Source organism: Cladosporium halotolerans, assembly GCF_011745625.1.
Source record: "Cladosporium halotolerans strain TM138-S3 chromosome Unknown Sca72, whole genome shotgun sequence".
Lineage (NCBI taxonomy): Eukaryota > Fungi > Ascomycota > Dothideomycetes > Cladosporiales > Cladosporiaceae > Cladosporium > Cladosporium halotolerans.
The window spans coordinates 15094-36206 of record NW_027191523.1 but is presented as its reverse complement, the minus strand read 5'-3'; the positions used below and the strand labels follow the sequence as shown (position 1 = coordinate 36206).

Here is a 21113-nt window from a genome sequence, read left to right as displayed (position 1 = left end):
TCATTTCTTGATGCTAATGGAGGTCAATAAGATCGAGGTGAGCCAATGAGTGAAGTGTGAAGATAGCGATAAAATCTGATGTTCTGCGAAGCTCCTCGCTGACCCCGCCTGAACGAAACGGGCCGCCCCGCATCTGCTGCAACCTCAGGTTTGGATCCGACTTCAGGTCTTTGGTAGTCAAGTACGGATTTCCATGGCAGAACGGTACATAGTGACTATTGCGATATGAACCAGGATCAATGTGTGCAAAAGCTACTTTCATTCACTATCTAATCGCTGGCTACTCTGCCAGTCCCTCCTCCGACTGCCCTTCCTCAACTGGCTTCGGAGGGGGAGCTCGCCAGTAGCCAAACGGGTCTTCATCGTTGCATGGAAGAACGCGCAACTCGCGGTGGTACAGACTTCCACGCAAGATGAGAGCCATCCGTAGACAGGGTCGTGCCGCGCGGATGCAGGACTGACAAGCGCGAATCTTGAGCTCGTCCCAGGGACTATCGCGCTTGGTGATTGTCTTGCAGCCCATGCATCTCTCATCGATCTGCGCAGCCTCGAGCCAGAACGGAAAGCAGAACTTGGGGTGAGTCTCGAAGTAATGGTCAAACCATGCTTGCAGGTTTTCTCTTGCCTCGCCACTCAGACCCTCTACATCTGCCACCTCGGCCAAGACTGGCTGATCCCACGTCTGCGTCTGCGGAAGCAGAAGCCTGACGTGGATATCGAAGTCAGGCTCTTCGGCGGCGATGGGAATATCCGTGTCTGCGTCCTGAGGAACACTGCCTGTGTTTCTCTGACCACGGCGCGGACGTGGCGCGGCGGCTTCCGTGGTCCCTGCTCCTCTCTGCGGAGATCGAGCCAGACCACCTGAAGGCCGCCGCGGGAGCGTCATCTTTCCTCCTCTCGCTCGAACTGCAGCTGGTGCTTTCGTAGGCGATGGATTCGGATCCGCTCTGTCGTCGCGCTGGCGTTTGCTGCGCGCGCTCGTTGGTTCGGGGGGGTTGAGGCCCTGGTCAATCGCTGTCAGCGTATCTGCCACCGAACGCGAGGCGTGCAACTTCTGCCCAAGCGCCACTTTGTCGGAATACCAGCGATCCAGATCCTCCGGAGTGTCCTCGTCGCTGGCGAGATCGTTGGCGATTTCCCGGATGGTGTCCATGGTGTCGATGGTCGCTGCGATCGAGTATGGGACAAAGTTGGGGAGAGCGTGGTCGAGTAGACTTCACGACTTCACGCAGACTTCAAGAAGCGGAGGGACGACGCAGCGCGCGCCTTCCTGCGCTGCGGCCGGCCGGTCCCGTGGCACGCCGCGGCTTTTGTTGACGAACAGTTCCATTCGCATGCTTTCTTCCCTCTTCAAGGCATTTCCGATTTTTCGATGTACGTTGATCATACCTTCACCACCAGCAATCTGACCATTGGCTAACTCATCACAGTATGATCAACAAGAAGAGATCTGCGCCTTCGGGCAATTCTGGAGCGTTTGCCGCGAAGCGGCACAACACGGGTGTTTCTGGGAGTGAGTAGCATTGCACAAACGACGGCGAGAGACCCGGCTAACATACAAAGGCACCCTCTCGAGCGCGGTGCTCGGGAAGATGAGAGAGTGCGCGCGGCTGGCGAAAGAGCTGGAAAAGCTCAAAATCGAAGTAGCCTCGGAAGAGGCGGAGCTTCGGAAGTTGGGCATTTCTTATGCTCATCTCGACGAGCCGCGCCGCCCCGTCAAGAAGAACTTGCCAGGTTCTCGGCCCCCGGCTGAGATAAAGCAAGTTCCGAAAAGAGGGGGACAAACGGACCCGAAGGAAGCTACTCGTGTGGCAGTCCTGGCGGGTCTGACAGCAGGCGGCGCGCAGCGTCCTAGCGACGCCTCAAAGACAACGCAGTCTGCGGAAGAAGACGACATCGACTGGAGCGTTGGGTCGCTCCATGAAGATGATCGTCAGTCTCCCGCGGAGGCTGTCGGCGAGGCGATGCAGGTGGACGAAAGTGCGCCGCCAAAGCCTCTAGCCGAGAAGGAGAAATGGGCAGACGTTATGGACGAGGTCCCGGAAACGGGAATGAATCCGAGGGCTGCCTTGTTCGTTCCTCCGGCGGAGAAATCCGCATTGCCAGGTCGTTTCAGCAATGAACTTCCTTGGAGCATGAAAGATGGTGCAGGCAGTGTAGCGAAAGCGGCAAGCCCAGCAGAGAACATCTCAAGTGCTGGCAGGCGGAAAGTTGAGACTCCGGCGCCTCAATCAGGTCCCAGAGCTGGAGGAGTACAGTCGAACAGGCCGGCGAAGGTGAGGGCTTGTACGAAGTACTTCTTCACAGGGCGCTGTGATTCCGATCGAGGCTGCACGGGGGCTCACAAATGGGTCAATAGCTTGCGCCAGCACGCCAACTTCAAGCAGCTGGAGGAAGAGGGCAAGCTTGCTAAGCTTACGAAGGAGGCAATGGCGCAATATGACGCCCAGCAGAACGAAAAGGCCTTCAAAAAGAAGACCAGGAGAGATTTCCGGCCCGAGGATCCGGCCCCGACAAAAATCGGGTCGGAAGTCGAGTTCAAAATTAAGGGGCAAGCAGGGAGGAATAATTAGATAGTTCAACAAATTTCTTTCCACTCTTCATATTCTCATGGTATTTTTCGAGACAGTAATCGCGGCTTTCGAAGCGGGAATCGCGAATCGCAAGTCGGGCGCGCGCGAACTCCTAGTATCCGAGGGAATTCGCGCCTCGGAATTCACAAGGTATGACGTAAATGCTTGTCAACACTCCGTCGCAAGATCTCACCCGGCAGGATCAAACAACTACCAAGATCCGCGGACGACCTAGGACCTTGGCACAAATGTGTCGCATCATTCAACGAAGAAACTTTGCAATCATGCGCGCCTCTCTTCTCTCTCGCTCTGAGGAGCCAAGTCCATCCAAGGTGCTAGACTCGTCTAGTCACCGCATTCGTTCTGCTCCACTATGGCCGGTGAGAGCATGGAGATTGCTGCTCAGATTGTCCCCTCAATACTTATCGGCATTATCGGGTACACAAGCTGGGTGATCACGCACGTTGTAGTTCGTAAGTCCCTTTCTTGTCGCCACCACTTTGCCGTGCGCCCTTCTTCCAAGAATAAGACGCCATGCACAACTGCCTACTCTGCTGACCTGCGATCGGGATTGGAGACAGGAACTTCTTCAATGTGGATATCCTTGGAGGAAAGCGCGTAGGAGGTGGGATCGTCATTCTCGTGATCTACTGGATCTTATTCGTTCTGGTGACCTGGTCATTTTTTCGCATGCTTTGGGCGATATTTCGACACCCAGGCTACATCGAACGAGGGCACGTCGGACGCATACAGGCACAGGACGAAGAAAAGGCCAAACAGACTTCGAAGAAGCGCATTCTGCCGGAGAGGTTGTCTTTCGCACGCCCAAGGCTGGGAGACATAATATCAAAAGACATTTTCGTCTGTCAGCCGGACGGCCTACCCAGCTGGTGTGATACTTGCAAAATTTGGCGCCCTGATCGGTCTCGTCATTGCCGGGAGAAAGACAGATGCGTGCTGAATCTGGACCACTTCTGCCCTTGGGTCGGCGGCATTGTGTCTGAGCAAGTGATGAAATACTTCATCTTGTTCAACTCTTACACCTTCCTTTACACCATCTTCGACTGGATCCTGGCTGCGATTTGCATCGCGCAACGAAAACAACAGCTTCCACTCAACGGGAACCTCATCGCCATGCTGATCTTCGGACTCTTCTTTATGGGTCTAACCGGAGGGATAGGCCTCAGCGCGATTGTCAACGCTCTCACCAATCACACTACAAAAGAGAACCTCGCAGAGCCCGCGGGTCACACTTGGAACATGGCACTGCGAGTCGCAAACTCCCTAGTCGTAGATGAAAACGTCCACACTGTCAGCTTTCCTGATCTAGATGATTGCGATTTCGACACGCTCCAGAAACTCGTTAGGAGTCGAGATAGAGACCAATCCCAATCTTCGGATCCGGATCCTGGCCAGCAAACTCCAGAAGCGCAGCAGACTTCGAAGGGACCTTACATGCCTGGCCACACCTTCGCGATAGTGGAGTCCGATTTGTTTTCAAATCCATGGGACTGCGGGATGTACGAAAATTGGTGTCAAGTCATGGGCCACAACATTGTGGGTTGGTTCCTTCCACTCGACGTGGGTGGATCCTGGCTTTCACGAGACGCATACGCTCATCAGGGATCGGGAAGACCGGAAGCGGGTGACCAAAAGTCTTTCTTTCCGGCTGGTCTGGATATCAAGGTCATGAAAGCAAGAGCTGGGTTGACGAGTCTTACTTCCGAAGAAGCACGCGATTACAACAAGAGAATACAAAAGAGAAAGGCCTTCCCTTACCTGCTAGGTGGAGCGGGCGCGCCCTTGGTAAGGCAGATATCAAACATAAATGATGGAACTTCTGAACTGACATGAGAGGTAACAGAAACAATGGGCTGCTTCGCGGGCTAGCTAACAATCTCGGATGGTACTGACGATGCAGCCTTTCGATCTAGATGCTATCTTGTATGCTTGTACACAGGGACGCTTTTATTCCGCTTGAAGCCTAGACTTTGGAATCGCACTGCTGTTGTTTTCGCGTGCCATACTTGATGATAACTGGGTTTTTGGTCACGATGCCGCTAACGGTTTGCTGACGGCTGTGTCTTACGGAGGACACTCTGACAATACTCCAATAATGGACTTGGAAGCAGGCCTCCAACGGTCCCGCCCACCAGCTCGAGATTGAACGTCTCTGTCCAGAAATTCAGCGCGGTAGGAAATTACGGGTTAGATCACAGGTAAACGGTTGGCAGGACCCACACTAGCGTTCTACTGGAAAAGGAGACTCAAAAGTCCAAGTATGGCGCGCTGAAATGTGGCACAATGTGTCTTGACCTTCTATGATCCTATTGTTACAGTGGACCGATGTTGAAGCCAGACAAGCACGTGACCACTTCAAGTGATCGTCGGAGCCACGACAGTGCAGCGCTTGTCGAGCGCCGCAAGCGTGGAAGTTTACCTTATCTCTTGGCAAGCGTTTTTGACCCCGCATGAGTACCAGACCACTGGTATCCAGGTCTGCTACGAGGGCATTCGCTCACCAGTCCTACGAATAATAGATATTACAATTCCTCCAAGCGCTACTATTATGCGCTTCGTCGACGTATCAGGTCGTTTGGCGGTTGGATTTCAAAAATGCCGAAGCGTGGGCGCATTGCGGCCGTAGCCTGTGAAGCTTGTAGGAAGCGGAAAGGGAGAGTACGCTATACCCACATGTCTTCTTTGGATATGCTTCAAGCTGCTAAAAGCAACAAAATAGTGTGACAGTGTAAGGCCCACTTGCGGCCCATGCCAAGCCAGGGGTACGCCCTGTGCGTACTCTGTCGCACCCAACTTATCGCGATATGCCGCCTTAAAAGCCGAGAACGAGGAGCTAAGGTCAAGATACGCCAAGCTGACAGGTATATACAACAAGCTCATCTATGGGACCACTGAGGAAGTTAGCTCTACACTTGATCGTGTAAAGTCGAAAGGCGACATAACTAGCCTCTTGAAGGATGAGGGATCATAGGCGTATGGCGACCCTGGAGCATGCGGCATCCATCTACAAGCGCTCCGGCGCATGTTCGCGCAGGTAAGCTCAGATGAGGTATCTGCGCCCGATACTGGTCAACCTCACGATACAAATCTCGCACCGATGCATGCGTCATCGCTACCACCGGGCCTTGCGTTTTTAGCTAGGCAGAGACTACTTCCGGATGGAATCTTGGACTTGATTGGACCTACTGTCAATCTTGATATGAGCGACCCTAGAAACAGAAGTACAGTCATACATCTAGGTACTACCACCGTTGGCATCAGACCCCAAGGTCTTGCGGCTCTTGAGGCACACAAGGATGGCCACGTCGGCTCGTACGTAGCGACGTGCTGTCGAGTTGCCGCCGGTATGTATCATACACTTCTGATGACTTTGACGATCGAAGACTTTTGGCATAGCGCCTTTATGGACGTGATGGAGCCAATGTATGCCGATCTAGCCTACATACCTCTATTGGATCTATTGGGTACGGTTTACGATGAAGTTCTACTTTGGTGCCTTTGCACTTGTTATATCATGGTGGGACACTTGAGTTTCCACCATCTGCAGGCCTTTCACCAGCTGCTCGATTCTTTCGACATTGCGCCCAAGAAAGATTCGTGGAGGACCCTACGCAGCCTAATGGAGCGTTATGTCTACCACCATACAATGGATCTGAGGCTCCTATGGTTGTTGGAAAATGAAGAGGAAAATGCCAAAGCCATGGACAGCTAGGGCTGTAGATATGGATGAGGCAGCCTTGTAGCAAGTAATTCTAAGGTCCGATTCATAAGGCACAACTTCTGTGTGGCATACGTCTAATTGCCGGGAAGCCAGGATCTGAAAACCAGAGAGGGATCTCTCAATTGACTCTCTCTTTCGACCCAATCTTTTCGACCTGAAAGGCAGCGAAGATGCGCTTTACGATTGCTTAGTGAATGCGATGCGCCGATAGCTCATGCCTTGCTGTCTGCTCAGCCAACTGCGGCTGGTACAGAAATTCCTGATAATGTCGCCACTCCATATCGCTCTCGCGCCGTTCTTTCCGGGACCGGCGCCACGACGACCTGACCGCAGGGCTCCCTGTAAGGTACATCTGGTGATGTGTTCCCTGAACAGATCATATCGTTCGGTGCGGAACTCGCCGACATCACTACAATCGGATTTGGTGTGAACGATCTTGGATTCTTTCCTGAAGGTGATGATACGAACGACCTGCGCTCCTGCGGCATCAATACCTCAGTCACGAGCGCAGCGCATCATGGCAGATCGACCAGGCCGGGGACGATCGCAGCCATTGAAGACAAAGTGCTCAATCAAGTCATTCTTGCGAGTAGGAGCTCTCAGATCTACTGAGAAAGATAGACCAATAAGTAGCCGTACGCAGCATTGGACGTCACTGAGGGCGAGCTTTTCGTCGTAACAATTCGACATTGCTTACGCGGGGTACCATCCTTCCTGCGTCTCAACGATTGGATACAATGATGGCACTGGCTTCGAGAATGAGCTCCAGCTCGCGCTACGAAAAAAGGGTTCACCCGCGAGAGACGATCGCTCATTGCCAGCTTTTTTGGAGATCACGAACTGAAGCTTCGCGATACACACTTCAACGGTGAAGCCGTTCCAAAACCTCAAATACTTGCAACATGTCTGACTAGACGGGCCCCAGTGCATACCGCATCCAGTCAGCCTTGGAACGTGAATGCCTTGTTGCTCTCTGGGCCGGTAGCAAGGAGAATGGTACCAGAGTCGTCACATAGTAATGTTGCACGAACCCAAAGAGCAGATCGAATTCTGACAGAACGCTTCAGCAACTCTGATCCCAAAAACAGCGATTCGATCGCGTTCGTTTTCGCAGGCATCGGCGTGGTGGGGAAAGCACGAGTATCACATCATCAACAATAACGACAATGATACTTTCCTCACTTACCCGCAGAACGCTGCGGGTAACAAGCAGCTTGTGGGAAACGCCACTAGCCCGTTGAACGTGCGCACGCGCTGGAGTGTGAGTTGCTGCATGTCCTTTCGTTTGATAGAGGTGACGACCCACATTCTCCGCTACAGATCATCGCTGAGGAACAGCAGCGGTCAACATTGGTAGGCTTCTCCGTGAAAGAAAGCAGGTGCCGCAACAGGCTTATCAAAGCACAGGATCACCCCGGTCGCTACCAGCAAGATGTTTTATGAACGTCAACGGCGGTGAGCCAGACGACAACGTCGAAGTCTGGCTGTAAAACGATGGAAATGATCCATCTTGCAAGTGGTATCTGACGCAGGCGTTTGACGCTCAGAATGCTCCGCTGAAGAGCGAAAAAGACGAGATTGACTGACTGAGTGTCGCGGGGTGATTGGGAATCCACTACAGTGGGGGTTCCCAGTCGAACCAGAATGCCAGAAAGGTCACTGTTGTGGGCTTGTTAAGAGACGCAGCTTACGCCGGTAACGGCACATTCTTTCGCGTTGCCCCTGAGCATTACGGCCATCACAAAGGTATTATGTAATGTGTCTGCGATCAGGATCTCATTCTTTGAGAGCTCTGCAGATTCACTCTCCTTCCAAGGAAGTCTCGGAGCTTGGTTTCGCATGCTGTGCTCAGTGTCACGTTTTTCGCCTTGTTCAAGTAGATTGTCAAATGAAATGAGCAAGTGCAATGGAGGCTCGTCAACGTCGCGTTATTTGTGCGTTTGACGTTTGTGCCCCTGGATATCAACGCTATCAGGTACTTGGTCAACAGCCAAAGAAAGCAGAACGTGGATTTGCTTTCAGTGCGGGCTGAGGCATCAGCGCCCGCAAGCCGCGGAGTCGATCGGCGAGCGCGAGCCCTCACCGACGTCAAAGCCATCGGCAACTCAGCCCTAAAACCCGCCGGCGTCTCACATGCGGTGCTGCGCCGCGCCGCGCTGTCATTCATTCCTGGCGCCTAAGCTACCAAGGCCTATCTACCTTGTCTTGCCATTGACATTGACGACTATCGAAGACCTCTCACCCCTTCCCTTCTATTCACAAGCCTTTCGAGGCCACCTTCACCCCGCGGCGTGCAGCACCCAGCGCCTGAACATCCGCCCATCATGGCCGACTTCTCCAGTGCCGCTCGCTCACTGGCCCTCCCCATCGACGACGAAGATGAACAATGGCCGTCTTCCCACCAGCCCCGGCACAGCTCTTCCTCACCCGCCTGGCGCCGCCGCTCGCAATCCGACTCCCACCAGTCGTCTCGCCCGCACACAGCAACGCAACGCTGGCTGCGTAGCGCCAACCGCACAAGCAACAAGCTTCAGCGCGCCTTCCTGCGCCTGTCGCCCTTACAACAAGCCGGCCTCGTCGCCGTGAACATCGTGCTCTTCGTCGCCTTCATCCTCTTCGCGATCTACAACGAGCGGATATTCGCGTACCTGTCGCCGGCCGCAGCGCGCTGGAGAGCGACGCCCGGCGGATGGCTGGTCCTGTGGGCGGCGACGTTTTTCGTCTCCTTCCCGCCGATGATCGGATACAGCACGTGCGTGACCGTGGCCGGGTTCGTGTGGGGGATGTGGGGATGGTTTATCGTGGCGACGGCGACGGTGCTGGGCTCAACGGCGTCGTTCGTCGTCAGCAGGACGGTGCTGAAGGGGTACGTGCAGCGACTGGCGGAGCGCAACAAGTGGTTTGCGGCGCTGAGTCTGGTGCTGAAGCACGACGGACTCAAGCTGTTGGTCATGATCAGGCTGTGTCCGCTGCCGTACAGTCTCTCGAACGGAGCGATCAGCACGATTCCAACAGTGAGTGTTGGAAGCTTTGCGCTCGCGACGGCGATGGTGACGCCGAAGTTGCTACTGGGAGTGTTCGTGGGAAGGCAAATCGGGCAATTGGCGGATGAAGGAAGCAAGATGGATGCCGGGACGAAAGCGGTAAGCTATCTCAGCATAGCGATTGGTATGGCGGCAGGCATTGCTACGGGATATTTCATCTACGTCAAGACGAAGGCTCGTGCGGAGCAGCTGGAGGCCGAAGAGGAGGCTGCTGCCGGCGGAGAGGATGGGCTGAGGAGGAGGATGGCTGACGCTGGGCCTGATTACATGGACGACCCGGACGCGGAGGCGGCGGGCGGATTTGCGAGGCGTGACGACGACATGTCGCTGCACACGGCTTATGCGGATGATGATGCGGACGCGAGGGACACGGGCTACCTGGATGACTTCACCGACGACGAAGATGCACGGGAGCGGGATGTATTTGACGATGGCGATGGCAGCATGACGGGCGATGAGGAGGATGCGCGCAAGAAGGGCGAGCGGTAGAGATGATGCATATGGGACTGGGGGTTTGGATAAATGGATTTGGCATGATAGAACCGGACACGTGACCCGTGTGTCTGTGTGTAATAAAGTGGCTTCATAAGCGTCCTGAGGCGTCCTAGCACGACCACATACAGCGCCCGAAGTATGTAATGGTCTTGACAAGATGTCTGCGTCAGAGAAAAAGAAAAAAGCCAGACGACTCGATTGCTCTGGGCTCAAACAAGGCCGGGTCATCAAATTGTCGAAATGCTTTCCTTGATTCTGATGTGATTGGCCACACACGGACACGGCAGCCACAACTCCTAGTGCAGCACGACGACAACGGTGTCTCGTCGCCAAGCCGGCAAGAAAAATGTTTCAGCACAACAATTCAACAGCAGACACAGCAGCAGACACGGCGTCCGCTGTTACGACGCAAGTGTCGCGACGCAAGTGTCGCGACGCAACAGTCAAATGGAATTCAGGCGGCATTCTAGCACGGCTGATGTCTTGCGAAGACGGAGCCAGGGAAGGCGGCGGTGGCTGTGATGGTGATAAAGGCTGCGGGAGAGCGGGCGATTGGCCTGCAGGGCTGGTCTGGGCTCTCGCGGAGAATACATGCGGTGATGTACCTCTGTACAGTACAGGCAGATAAGGTTGGTGATGCGAACGAGGTCAAGGATAAGAACGAGCGCGGTGTGGGGCGCGGGCGACGCTGGAACTGCTGAGTTGCCAGCTGAGCCGCTGTTGCGCCGAGCGTGAGGCCGGTGCGTGTTTTGTCAGCGCTTGTGTTTGTGGTGTTTGTGGTGAGGATTGTCTGAGAGCGTGCGGTGTTCCTGAGGTTCGCGGTGGAGAGACGCAGCACGGCATGTGTCGGCCCACGGAAACACTCGCCAGCCTGCCTGAGGTATGTATTGCACGGGATCATGTGGCTCGGTGGTGTTATGGTGGGCTGTGGTGGCACGCGCGGCCGCAGCAGCTGCGTCGAGGCGAGAGTGCGGAGGTGCATGGCGCCAAGGGGCGCTACTCCTGCCCTCCACTCGCCGTCTTTGCGGGCGCGGTGGATTCGCTGCCCACGCCGGGCCCCCAGGGCTGGCGCCGGCTCGACTGGCTCGACTGCTGGCTGCTCTCACCAAGCATCCGCAGCATCCTCCGCACCCACGGCACCACTCGCCCACCCACCACCCACCACCCGCCTCCCGCCCGTCGCCGATTGCGCAGAGCCCCGGCCGACCGCACCTCGTCCATCGCCGCTCTCTCATCATTGCTGCTCTCGCCCTTCTCACTCCCTCGTCTGTCTCACCGCAAACTCCCTCCCTGTGTTTCGCGTGCCTGAGGAAACGCCGGGCTGCGCGCGGAAACACAGCACCCACCCTTCGCTACCCCAAGCGAGAGTGCTCCATAACCCACCCCGGCGCTCGTCTGCTCGCTCTCCAGACTTCACACGCGATCGCAGCCTGTTCCCGCTGCCCGATCGCCACCCTCCGAAGCGTCATCGACCGTCCGATAACCGACTTCCAATCTTCACTTCCACATACCCTTCGCATGCTGCCGTCTCTGCGCATCCCCTAGTGCATCTTCGCCACCCTATCGCTACCGTCCTCGACGCCTTCGTCTTCGCCTTCGCCTCGGCTCGTCGCGCATCCGTCTGCACCTCCATGTCAGCAGCCCGGGTCTGAGCCACCACTCTTCCTTGGTACCACCTGCGCCCTTCCGCGACGAAGCCTTCACCACGCCTCGCCTGAACCCGGATCTCTTTATTGAGCGTCCTGCGACGCCTGCGACCAGCGCCCGTACACATCGCTCACCATGGCCGACCCCACTTCCACCTCGTCGGCGCCGGCGCCGTCAAACACAGACGATGGCAAGTCAGGCCCGACCAGTTCGCCCTTGCTTTTTTTCGTCGCTCTCGGCTTTGGTGTCGTATTTACGAATCTATGGTGAGAATCTGCTTGCATGCCTCGTCCTTCGCCATGCAACCGCTGACGTGCCACCCCAGGATCATTGTAGGTGTCAAGTACTGCTTCCGATACAACCAGCGAAATCGCCAAATGCGCGCCTTGAACGAGAATGGCGAGCCCATTGATCTCGCGACAATGCCACGGCCGCATAGAAGGAGGCGAGAGAAAAAGCTCATGTCCATGGAAGAAGTCAACGAGCGGTTTCCGCTGGCAAAATACAAGACCTGGAGGTCATCGCGCGAGGCTGAAGGTCTGCCAGCCGCAGGAGGTGTCACTGCCCCGGGCAGTCGCGCTGGAAGCGTTAAGGATATGGCTGTTGGCGGAGACGGGCGACCGAGCGCGGAGCATTCTGCGCCGACAACTCTTGAGACCGCTCGCCAGGACCACGTAGCAGCTGAACCCGGGAACCACCAGCCTTCGGCTACCGCGGCCCATGCCCACGGCGACAAACATGGCGAGGAGTCAACTACTATCGAGAGGACGGAGACTGCTGCCACTGTGGATGAAAAGGGCCGCAACAATTCCGTCGCGGAGGATGAAGATGAGGATGATCCTATCAGGACCGCCGCACCCCCAGAGATGCTCTCGGCACCTGGGGACAGCTGCGCCATCTGCCTCGACACCCTCGAGGACGACGATGATGTTCGCGGACTCACATGCGGCCACGCCTTCCACGGAGCGTGCGTCGACCCATGGCTCACGAGTCGCCGCGCTTGCTGCCCGCTTTGCAAAGCAGACTATTACGTGCCCAAGCCTCGGGCGGAAGGAGAGGAGAATAACCCTACAGGTCGACGCAATGGTGCCCGAGGCGCAAACATGCCCCAGAACCCGCAACCAGCTTGGATCAGCTCCCGCGGCATGCCTTTCCGCTCGCGCTTCGTCGGACCTCGAGGGTTTTTCTTGGGTGCTTCTCAGGAGCCGAACCAGCCCTACAATCCTGCGCCCTCACGAGCCGAACGCCGACGACGGGAGCAAGACGCCGCCGATTTTGTTCTCACTCCTAGGGCAGAACAAACAAACACCGAAAATGCGACTAGCAGCTGGCGCAGCCGGCTGCCAGCCTTCCGAATGCCCGCGCTCGGGCGACGAGGCAACCAGCAGCAGCAAGATGGCGCACACGGCTCACCTGAGGTTGTCGGCACGACGCCTAGCGATCTAGAAGCTGGCCGCGCTCAGCGGTGAGCTTGTTACATCTGCTTATCTTTTTTGCATACTCCTTTCACCTCTCGGAAATTCTTCCACGACACGATTTATACGACCACACCCACGCAACGCTACATTTATTCCGACCTTCCTGTCACCTCTCCAATCTTCGCGGGAACGAGAACTGTAGATGTCTCAACCAATTTCGCGTTTATGAACTTTTTGCGCTCTCTTTCAACGTAGCTTGGGAGTGAGCCGCGGCGTTCTCGGGGCCTGGAGGCTCATGTCAAATTACCGGCAATGTTTTGCTTTTTCCAGTCTTCCGGTTTTGGAGGGAAGAGCTGTCGCGATCTGATTGTTGCTAGCTAGATGGGATATAAGGATCATTTTAGCTTCCTGAGATTAGGACGGGAGAGCGTTTGAAATATATATCGCTCTTGCTGGAATTTGACCATTTTGATTACCGGATTTTCTTCAATGATGAACAATGTTGAGGAACGAAGCGTGAGGCCCTTCATCGTGAATTCCATGAGGATGATACAAGATGCTTTGAAAATTTACCTGTTTCAATGCACCAATGTCAGCGAGTCCAGCTCGCAATGCCACGAAGTCGTTTACGCCCTGCCATCCAGCCTCTCCTCATCAGTAATTCTCTCCTCCTCTTCCTCTTCCTCCTCCTCCCTCTTCTCTTCCTCATTCACAAAGACGAAACTCAAAACAACCACCACCGCACCCACCCAATACAGCACACTTGCTTTCTGATCATGCAGCACCATCTGCCCCACAAGCGACAGCGGGATAGTCATGCTGAGCCCGACCGTGACGACAATCGGACTCGTGAGCAGCACCGCATAAGCCCACGCAATGTCACTGACAAGACTCGACAGCGAGTTCGCGAGGATAATGCAAGTGACGAACGGCGTAGGCGGAAGAGCAAAAGTCTCGATCCCGGTGAAATGCAGGATGAAGAAGCCCGGCCAGAGAAGCACGACGTTCGCCAACCCGACGAGGCCGAAGAACAGCGGCATGTTGACGCGGGACTCGTCGCCTATGCGCGACTTCATGAACACCGCGTACAGCCCGTACATGACGGCGGACATGAAAGCCAGCCCGTCGCCAACCGCAAGCTCCCAGGTGGTCTTCTCCGGGAAGTCGCCGCGGTGGTCGGCGTCGTTGTCGCGGCCGGAGAGGTCTATTGAAGAGATCAGGGCGATACCAGCGAGGGAGGCGAGGACGGCGATGAATTTCTTCAGGGTGAACTTCTCGACGCGGAAGATGGAGCCGAAGAGCAGGGTGAAAACGCTGCTGGTAGAGGTGAGGATTGTGCTGGAAGCGACGGTCGTGTATTCTAGGCAGGCAGCGACGAAGTAGTTGGCTGCGAACCATAGGAGACAGAACTCTAGGCCAAGACGAGCGGTTTCGGGGATGCTGAGCTGATCGGACGAGCTCTTTTGGGGAAGCGAGGGTTGTTCTTCTTCGTTGTCTTCGCCTAGAAGTAGTTGTTGCGAGCCGGCTAGGGCATCGTCGTCGTTCGAGCCGCTTGCGGTCTTACGGTATGGCGACTCGCCGAGCAGCGGCCGCACGGGAGAATATTTGTGTCTCAATTTGTCGTGGCACTGTGCGCGCCACTCCTCGATCTCTTCAGGTTGGTGCTTGAACTTCCGGACCAGGATGGGCACGAGCGGGATGATGAAAAAGGCAGTGTTGAGATAGGTCACGAAGTATGGTTTGCTGTAGGTGTTGTCTGCAAAGATTGTCTGGTGAGGTCGATCAGTCGTTGCAAGTCTTATCTTTCCGGCAGAGATCACTCACGCTTGCAAGGAAGTTGGACACTGTCCAGAGAAAGACGGTCATAAACAGGAGCAGCAGGCCCACGGCGCGCCGCCATCTGGTCCAGCTCCCATGTTTCTTGTTCCAGCCCAGGATGCCTCGCTCTTCAAATGAATCGACCCGATCTTGCGGCGTCTCCAGAACGTACGCCGCGCTCGTAGGGACTGGCGGCTCCAGGCTCGCCATGATGGTGTTGATGGTCGCAGGATTCGCAAGGTCCCGGACTTTGAAGGGATATCAAGGAGGGACGGTCGGAAGAGCGAGACTGCGGTCCACGCTGGGATGCATGGGCAGGCGTGGGTGCAGACGCAGGAACAGGCACGGGGCTTGGGCACGAGGGGATGTGAGTGAGTCGTGCGGCACGCGGGCTGGCATGTGAACCTGCAACGGCCAGAGATAGCTTATCGGCGGAGCAACGTCGAAACGTCACGTGATGTTGTTCCGAACGGCTCTCCAACCCTCCAAGCAATTGGCAATGGGCAGGAGTAGAAGTGTATTGAATGTTCTTCGCTCAATCAAAAACCGGGTATGTACAATGTTAATCTACAATCTCGAGGATCTCGTAAGATGGACGTGGTGCATCCCAGGATAGTAAAAGACTCCTTTATGCGACGGGTAGACCAACGCCTCGTCATGCTTGAATAGAATGTGACCTCGACGGAAAAGAAAATGAATTGTCTAGCCACGCCTCGATTAGCAGGAGCATCCCTCATTGCTCTCGTTCATGTTGATGGGTATCGTCTCCGGGAAGTCAGGGTTGAAGTCCTGCGACTCCTCCTGCGCGAGCGCGTTCCTTGCGATGACTGTGAAATGTCAGTTTTCCATGCTGTCGATTTTGCAAGTCCATAGCTGCCAGCATACCTTCAAAAGCCTGCTCTACGTTCACAGCCTCCTTGGCGCTTGTCTCAAAATACGGAATGCCGCCCTTTGCTTGGCAGAACGCCTGCGCCCTCTTCGAGCTGATCATCCTCTTGCTGTCCTCGACATCCACTTTGTTTCCGAGCACCACAAACGGGAAGCTCTCGGGATCCATCGGGCTGGCCTGGATAAGGAACTCGTCCCTCCACGAATCGAGGGTGTCGAAAGACTTGGAGTTGTTGACGTCGTAGACGAGCACGCAGCAATCGGCACCGCGGTAAAAGGCGACACCCAACGACTGGAAGCGCTCTTGCCCGGCCGTGTCCCAGAGCTGCATGGTCACGAGACGGTCGTCGACCAGCACTTCCTTGGTCAGGAAATCGGCACCGATGGTTGCTTTGTAGCTGGCGCTGAATTTCTTGTTGACCTGTGTGTGGATAACATCAGTACACCGGGTTTCTGCAGCGGTCTTTCCTTGCGCTTTGCATGCTGCGGGCGCGACATACATATTGGTTCATGAGACTGGTCTTGCCGACACCGCTGTCGCCAAGGATGATGACCTGGTACACGCGTCAGTATGCCCTCAGCTCCAGCTCTTTTTCGATGCGCCTGACCTTCAACAAGATCTTTTTGCGGGATGCCATCGTGGTAGATGGAGGGTGCCTCTGCCGGTGCCGGTGGTTGGTGAAGCCGAGGCCGGGTGGTCGGCGATGCGCCGCGCGGGGAGGGCGACTTTGATGGCGCTCCGAATACGATTCAAATCTCAGCAGAGAGGGAGTGCGTGCGTAGGTCAGTGAACAGTCAGTGGGTTGGAATCCGGGAGCTGGTGTATCGTCGAAGTCTCGCTGGCGGCACAGCCAGCCATGTGATGTCGATGTCAGGCACGACTCACGTAAACGCGCGGGTGTTCCCGCTACTCCAAACTGGAGATCCGATGACCTGGAGGCCCAGCATACAAACAGACACCAGGACCGTCAAAGGGATCACCAGCATTGGGTTGGTTCTCAAACGCAGATTCTGGGGTCTCCGTGAAAGATCTGAAGCAGCGCGATCAAAGACGTCCTGGGCATACGGCCGCTGCGTGGATTGTTTCGCTTCTCGGAGCACAACGATGACATCCAGCGTTGTCGAGGTCTGGACACTGCTGTGCTGATGCCCGCAGCACACGAGCACAGGTGAAGTTTTTAAGACGCCGACAGCTTTTGCGCTACCAGACGCTATGCATAGTCGAGTTTGGTCAACTCACACTTGTGCTTCCGCAATTCACAGGCGATAGTACCTCCGCGAGTGAGTTACAGGCACAAGAGCACCTCTGGAGGCGACGACTGCACGGCAGTGGCACCCGCAGTTGCAAGCCACCATTGTGCTCCCGATCGATGACTTGGAGCAAAAAAATGCGTCTGCGCCGCAGCCGCAGTTGGTTCTGGCCGCAGCGACCGCTACGCGATGCGGCGAGTTTCTGCCGCATCTTGCGAGCCACATTGCCACGCCAATCCTTCTCGCATTCAGCAAGCCGCCCATCCGCGGAGGGCGTCAATGCCACAGCCTGATTAGCTTCTGAGTCTTGCACGTGGACGGTGCACGTCCCTATAGCACCCAGTTTCGAGTGCTTCTTTGAGTTCCTTGGATGCAGCCGGGTCACCTACCATCATGGCGTCAAGAAGCACCAATGTGGACGCAGAGCAGCACATCGTTGCAGTCATGTACGACGAGCGATGCTATGCAGTCAGCTGCGCAGCGACAATTAGGCCTGCTCTGCTATTGAAGCCCGCACATGCAACGTCAGAGAGCACGACATTCCAGTCTGGTGTTTGATGCCATTGCGGTAATGCAGCCCTAACATCAGCCCAGCATTTGGCCCACAGCAAGCAGGCCATGGCTCCTCTTGCACCCTTGCTTGGCGGCAGTATCCAGCACGCGGTTTCCCTGCTGCTCGGCAGAGATAGCCGACATCTCCATCCGCTCCGAGTCTCGAAAGGATACACGGCTGTTGCTGCCCGCATCAAGAAATGCATGTCTGGCCCTGCAACTGCTATTGGGGTACGGGGCTGAGCAGCGAATCTCTCGCTTCCCTCGCGCTCTTTGTGCATGAAGTGGTGTCTGACCATTCGAGCATCGGCGATGGATCATGTAAGCTGGAACAGCGCGATCACCAGTCCAGCATAGCCTCACAAACGCCGCGTCAGTACGAAGGTAGCCAAGTCATACGCCGTGGTACTCAAGTAGAGTTCCAGGGCGGTGGCTCTCATTCGCGCCAAGCTCCCATCTCCACATCTGCCAGCGATCGTGGGGTAGATTCTCCGCCATGATCGACTGCACGTTACTGGACCTCACCCTGGATTTTCTCAGGCTGAACTGCTTCGCCAACAGCCAGCAATCCTGTTCATCTTACGCTGGGTGCTCGTGCGCCCAAGCATGCACACAGCCACTCAGATGCACTATTGAGTCTTCACTAAAGGATTCTCCTCAATGCGACGAGACACTCTCTACCGCCTTGGCACTACGTAATGCACTAATGACTGCCGCCTCCAAGCACTAACGTTCGTCTAGAGCTTGGGTCTATGCCTCGCGATGCACTCGACGCGGATGCGGCTTGCCGCACTTCCAGCGGTAGAAGCATTGGCATTTGCAACGATTGGTCCTTGACTGTGCCACCTCAGGTTTGTTTTGCAGTCTAGTGCGTATGTCAAGAGCTGGTGCTTCAATGATGAAATCCTTATATACCCCGCTGCGTCTGCCCGCCGGTGGTGAGGATCAAGTACGCCCTTTCCATTCCAGCGATCAAGGAGAAGCCAAAGACAAATACACCGTCGACAATCGAGATGCAGTTGAAACAGTTTCTCGGAGCCGCGTTGGCCGTCGTGGCCGCAAGAGCTCAAGACGCCCCAGCGAACCTGACTTCCGTCCTTAGCGGAAACCAGAACTTGTCTTCGCTCGTCACACTGCTGCAAAGCGTCCCCGACGTTGCTGAGGCGCTCTCTGGTGCTTCGAACATTACTCTTTTTGCCCCCTCCAACGATGCCCTCAATGCATTGAACAGCTCCGGCGTTCTCTCCAGTGGACAAGAAGGTCTCGTTCAAGCCCTTCTGAACTACCACGTTTTGATCGGCCAATTCACCTCCGAAAACATCACGGAAACCCCGGCTTTCCCGGCCACGCTACTCAATGACACTGCATACGCCAATGTCACTGGCGGACAGGTTGTCGAGTGCCGCGCTGAAGACGACGGGGTCTACGTGATCTCTGGCTTGAAGAATAATGCTACAGTTGTCGAGGCCGTGAGTCAAGACGGTCACTAATCTCAATCCTATCAAGCGCTGATCAAACTTTGCAGGACCTTACCTTCGACGGTGGCGTTGTCCATGTCATTGACAGCCTGCTCACCATCCCACCCAATGTCAGTACCGTCGCTCAAGAGGCCAACCTGACCGCACTGCTTGGCGCCCTCAATGCGACTGAGCTCACCGAAGCTGTGAACACCACACCTGACCTGACCATCTTTGCGCCCAACAACGCCGCCTTCCAAGACATCGCCTCCGTCCTTGCCAACATCTCCGTCGAGGATGCTGCGTCCGTCCTGCAGTATCACGTCATCAATGGTACTGTCGCCTACAGCAGCACGCTGACCAACGGCTCCGTGCCCACGCTTGGCGGTGGTAACATCACGGTGACCATCATCGACGGCGAGGTCTTCGTTAACCGTGCCCGTGTCATCAACAGCGACATCCTGCTCTCCAACGGCGTGCTCCACGTCATTGACAGCGTGCTCTCCGCCAACGATTCCTCGCCCGCCAACGGCACCGAGTCAGACGACGAGCCCGCCAACGCCTACCCTGGCGCTTCTTCTGCCAGTGACGTGCCGTTCACCTCCGGCCAGCCATCGCCCACTTCTACCAATGCCGCTCTCACCTCGACTACTAACGCTGTAGCTGAGGGCTTCCCGACCAACACCGGCGGTACCATTGGCGACAATGCTGCCGGCAACCCTGAGGCCAGCAGCACTGGCTCAGAGGGTGCTGCTCCCATTCAGACCGGCGCTATTGGTGCCGCGGCTCTGTTTGGTGGTGCCGCGATCTTTGCCAACATGTAAACAACATGAACAAACAAACACGCGGTTGAAGTGTGGGAAAGATGGCAGGAGAAGTAATGCAGGGGAAACGGATGGGGAAGTCAGAAAGGAACGAGAGTTTGTGGTTTATGTTGCCTGTGTATCTCATATCGCTGCAATGCATCTTGTCAAACATAAGGTATATTTATGATCTCTTTCTCGCAAGTTTGGCAGCCTCTTTGCCTGCCTTCCTTGCCTCTGACCGCAAAGCGTTCTTCCGTGTCATCGCATCTGAACTTAAGTGTTGCTGCCTTGTTATTGTCAATAAATGCAACTCCGAATTTTGTATCACGAGAAATGCGCCCGAGGCGGCAAACCTGCGGATGTCTTGGCCCGACGAAGCGTGCTCTGCAGCTTTTCTAATGGAATCGGAGGATGGATACCATTTCCTCACAGTTCGCCGACTATCTCTGGGGTAGGACTTTGGCTTCTTCTTATAATCGCGTGTCTACGCGCAATGTCTTCATTACTCGCTGATGGCCTTCTAAGCCTAGCTACGGCTTCTTGCAAATGCCGGTGCAGGGTATGAATTGAGGCCGCTGCAGCTGATGATTCGTTGAATTAGCTGCGCTACAGACATTTTGGCTAATGTGGGGTGGTTATCGTATGGTCATGTTCCTGATGATGTTTGAGCGCATCTGATGATGAGCATTGATAGGGGCAGGCCAGCCCAAGACAGTTGTCCAAGACCCTAGAGAATCGACTCCGAGTATGTTGATCGCGATGTCTTTTCCAGTTTCGTTCAGTTTCGAAAGCTACTGGGCCTTCGTGACGAATGTATGGCCCCTCAAGGCTGTGGACGCCGCGCAGATGCTCGGCCTGATCGCGGTAGGAATCGAAACGCTGTGAGCAGAGAATGCATTAATATCTGTCCGTGTGACCTTGCAATGGCGGAGGTCGGTTTTCGACCGCAGATGTGAGAAGAGCCTCATGTTTTATGGGCTCAGGCTTCTTAGCGGTGGGAAAAAGGATGCACGAGGCATGCTTTCTTTTTGCCGTTCATCGGAGAAAGTGCGTCTATCAGCCAGGTGGGTTATACTGGTGGATAAGTGCACCGAAGAGCCTCATGATGCAAGAATCAAGGAAGCTGACAGTTTCACACTGCTACGACGATGATACATCAAGGTTCTGGGTGCACCAAGCTTTTCTTTCTACTTCTCCAAGGTCAAGGCCCTTACGTGTTAATCGTGCCTGATGTGCAAGAAAGTTCAGTGCTGATGTGTCATAAGGACAATCTGAATCGATTGCGCTCGCATGACCCCGTCGATTACACTCTTGAAAACATGGTGCCTTGAGACATAGGGCTTCACTTCATCATCCCACGGCGGCATTTGATCAGGCCTCTGATGAGCAGCTACTGAATTACATGATGAGTTTCATCCAATG

The 21113-nt window shown here is 55.4% G+C and overlaps 7 protein-coding genes across 7 annotated transcripts; 4 read left to right on the top strand and 3 right to left on the bottom strand.

Moving 5' to 3' along the window:
- Positions 1–280: 280 nt before the first annotated feature.
- Positions 281–1153, bottom strand: WHR41_09147 (uncharacterized protein; the record flags this gene model as incomplete). The annotated part of the gene is made up of 1 exon (XM_069377751.1): positions 281–1153. One exon carries the CDS (start codon positions 1151–1153, stop codon positions 281–283), a length of 873 nt encoding a protein of 290 aa, XP_069225163.1.
- Positions 1154–2816: 1663 nt separating this feature from the next.
- WHR41_09146 (uncharacterized protein) lies at positions 2817–4888 on the top strand. The gene is made up of 3 exons (XM_069377750.1): positions 2817–3046; positions 3151–4379; positions 4438–4888. Exons 1-3 carry the CDS (start codon positions 2947–2949, stop codon positions 4465–4467), a joined length of 1359 nt encoding a protein of 452 aa, XP_069225162.1. The 5' UTR covers positions 2817–2946; the 3' UTR covers positions 4468–4888.
- Positions 4889–8639: 3751 nt separating this feature from the next.
- Positions 8640–9848, top strand: WHR41_09145 (uncharacterized protein; the record flags this gene model as incomplete). The annotated part of the gene is made up of 1 exon (XM_069377749.1): positions 8640–9848. The coding sequence occupies one exon, from the start codon at positions 8640–8642 to the stop codon at positions 9846–9848; it is 1209 nt and encodes a 402-aa protein (XP_069225161.1).
- A 1788-nt stretch (positions 9849–11636) lies between these two features.
- WHR41_09144 (uncharacterized protein) lies at positions 11637–12970 on the top strand (the record flags this gene model as incomplete). The annotated part of the gene is made up of 2 exons (XM_069377748.1): positions 11637–11767; positions 11827–12970. The coding sequence occupies 2 exons, from the start codon at positions 11637–11639 to the stop codon at positions 12968–12970; spliced, it is 1275 nt and encodes a 424-aa protein (XP_069225160.1).
- A 504-nt stretch (positions 12971–13474) lies between these two features.
- WHR41_09143 (uncharacterized protein) lies at positions 13475–15108 on the bottom strand. Its single transcript, XM_069377747.1, has 2 exons — positions 14744–15108; positions 13475–14688 (listed from the first exon to the last, which is right to left on the bottom strand). Exons 1-2 carry the CDS (start codon positions 14945–14947, stop codon positions 13546–13548), a joined length of 1347 nt encoding a protein of 448 aa, XP_069225167.1. The 5' UTR covers positions 14948–15108; the 3' UTR covers positions 13475–13545.
- Positions 15109–15137: 29 nt separating this feature from the next.
- On the bottom strand, positions 15138–16507 carry YPT7 (Ypt/Rab-type GTPase ypt7). Its single transcript, XM_069377746.1, has 4 exons — positions 16234–16507; positions 16126–16179; positions 15623–16046; positions 15138–15564 (listed from the first exon to the last, which is right to left on the bottom strand). The coding sequence occupies exons 1-4, from the start codon at positions 16261–16263 to the stop codon at positions 15455–15457; spliced, it is 618 nt and encodes a 205-aa protein (XP_069225166.1). The 5' UTR covers positions 16264–16507; the 3' UTR covers positions 15138–15454.
- Positions 16508–17849: 1342 nt separating this feature from the next.
- On the top strand, positions 17850–19878 carry WHR41_09141 (uncharacterized protein). Its single transcript, XM_069377745.1, has 2 exons — positions 17850–18897; positions 18954–19878. The coding sequence occupies exons 1-2, from the start codon at positions 18442–18444 to the stop codon at positions 19707–19709; spliced, it is 1212 nt and encodes a 403-aa protein (XP_069225165.1). The 5' UTR covers positions 17850–18441; the 3' UTR covers positions 19710–19878.
- The last annotated feature ends 1235 nt before the right edge of the window (positions 19879–21113 follow it).

What these genes read in the sequence shown, in the direction of transcription:
- WHR41_09141 (XM_069377745.1), top strand. Translation starts at nt 18,442, where the DNA reads ATGCAGTTGAAACAGTTTCTCGGAGCCGCGTTGGCCGTCGTGGCCGCA. An exon ending in ATGCTACAGTTGTCGAGGCC is followed by an intron (nt 18,898 to 18,953) that starts GTGAGTCAAGAC and finishes CAAACTTTGCAG; the next exon opens with GACCTTACCTTCGACGGTGG.
- WHR41_09146 (XM_069377750.1), top strand. Translation starts at nt 2,947, where the DNA reads ATGGCCGGTGAGAGCATGGAGATTGCTGCTCAGATTGTCCCCTCAATA. An exon ending in GATCACGCACGTTGTAGTTC is followed by an intron (nt 3,047 to 3,150) that starts GTAAGTCCCTTT and finishes TCGGGATTGGAG; the next exon opens with ACAGGAACTTCTTCAATGTG. An exon ending in GTGGAGCGGGCGCGCCCTTG is followed by an intron (nt 4,380 to 4,437) that starts GTAAGGCAGATA and finishes GAGAGGTAACAG; the next exon opens with AAACAATGGGCTGCTTCGCG.
- WHR41_09143 (XM_069377747.1), bottom strand. Translation starts at nt 14,947, where the DNA reads ATGGCGAGCCTGGAGCCGCCAGTCCCTACGAGCGCGGCGTACGTTCTG. An exon ending in TGTCCAACTTCCTTGCAAGC is followed by an intron (nt 14,689 to 14,743) that starts GTGAGTGATCTC and finishes CGACCTCACCAG; the next exon opens with ACAATCTTTGCAGACAACAC.
- YPT7 (XM_069377746.1), bottom strand. Translation starts at nt 16,263, where the DNA reads ATGGCATCCCGCAAAAAGATCTTGTTGAAG. An exon ending in GCAAAAAGATCTTGTTGAAG is followed by an intron (nt 16,180 to 16,233) that starts GTCAGGCGCATC and finishes CGCGTGTACCAG; the next exon opens with GTCATCATCCTTGGCGACAG. An exon ending in CGTAGAGCAGGCTTTTGAAG is followed by an intron (nt 15,565 to 15,622) that starts GTATGCTGGCAG and finishes GACATTTCACAG; the next exon opens with TCATCGCAAGGAACGCGCTC.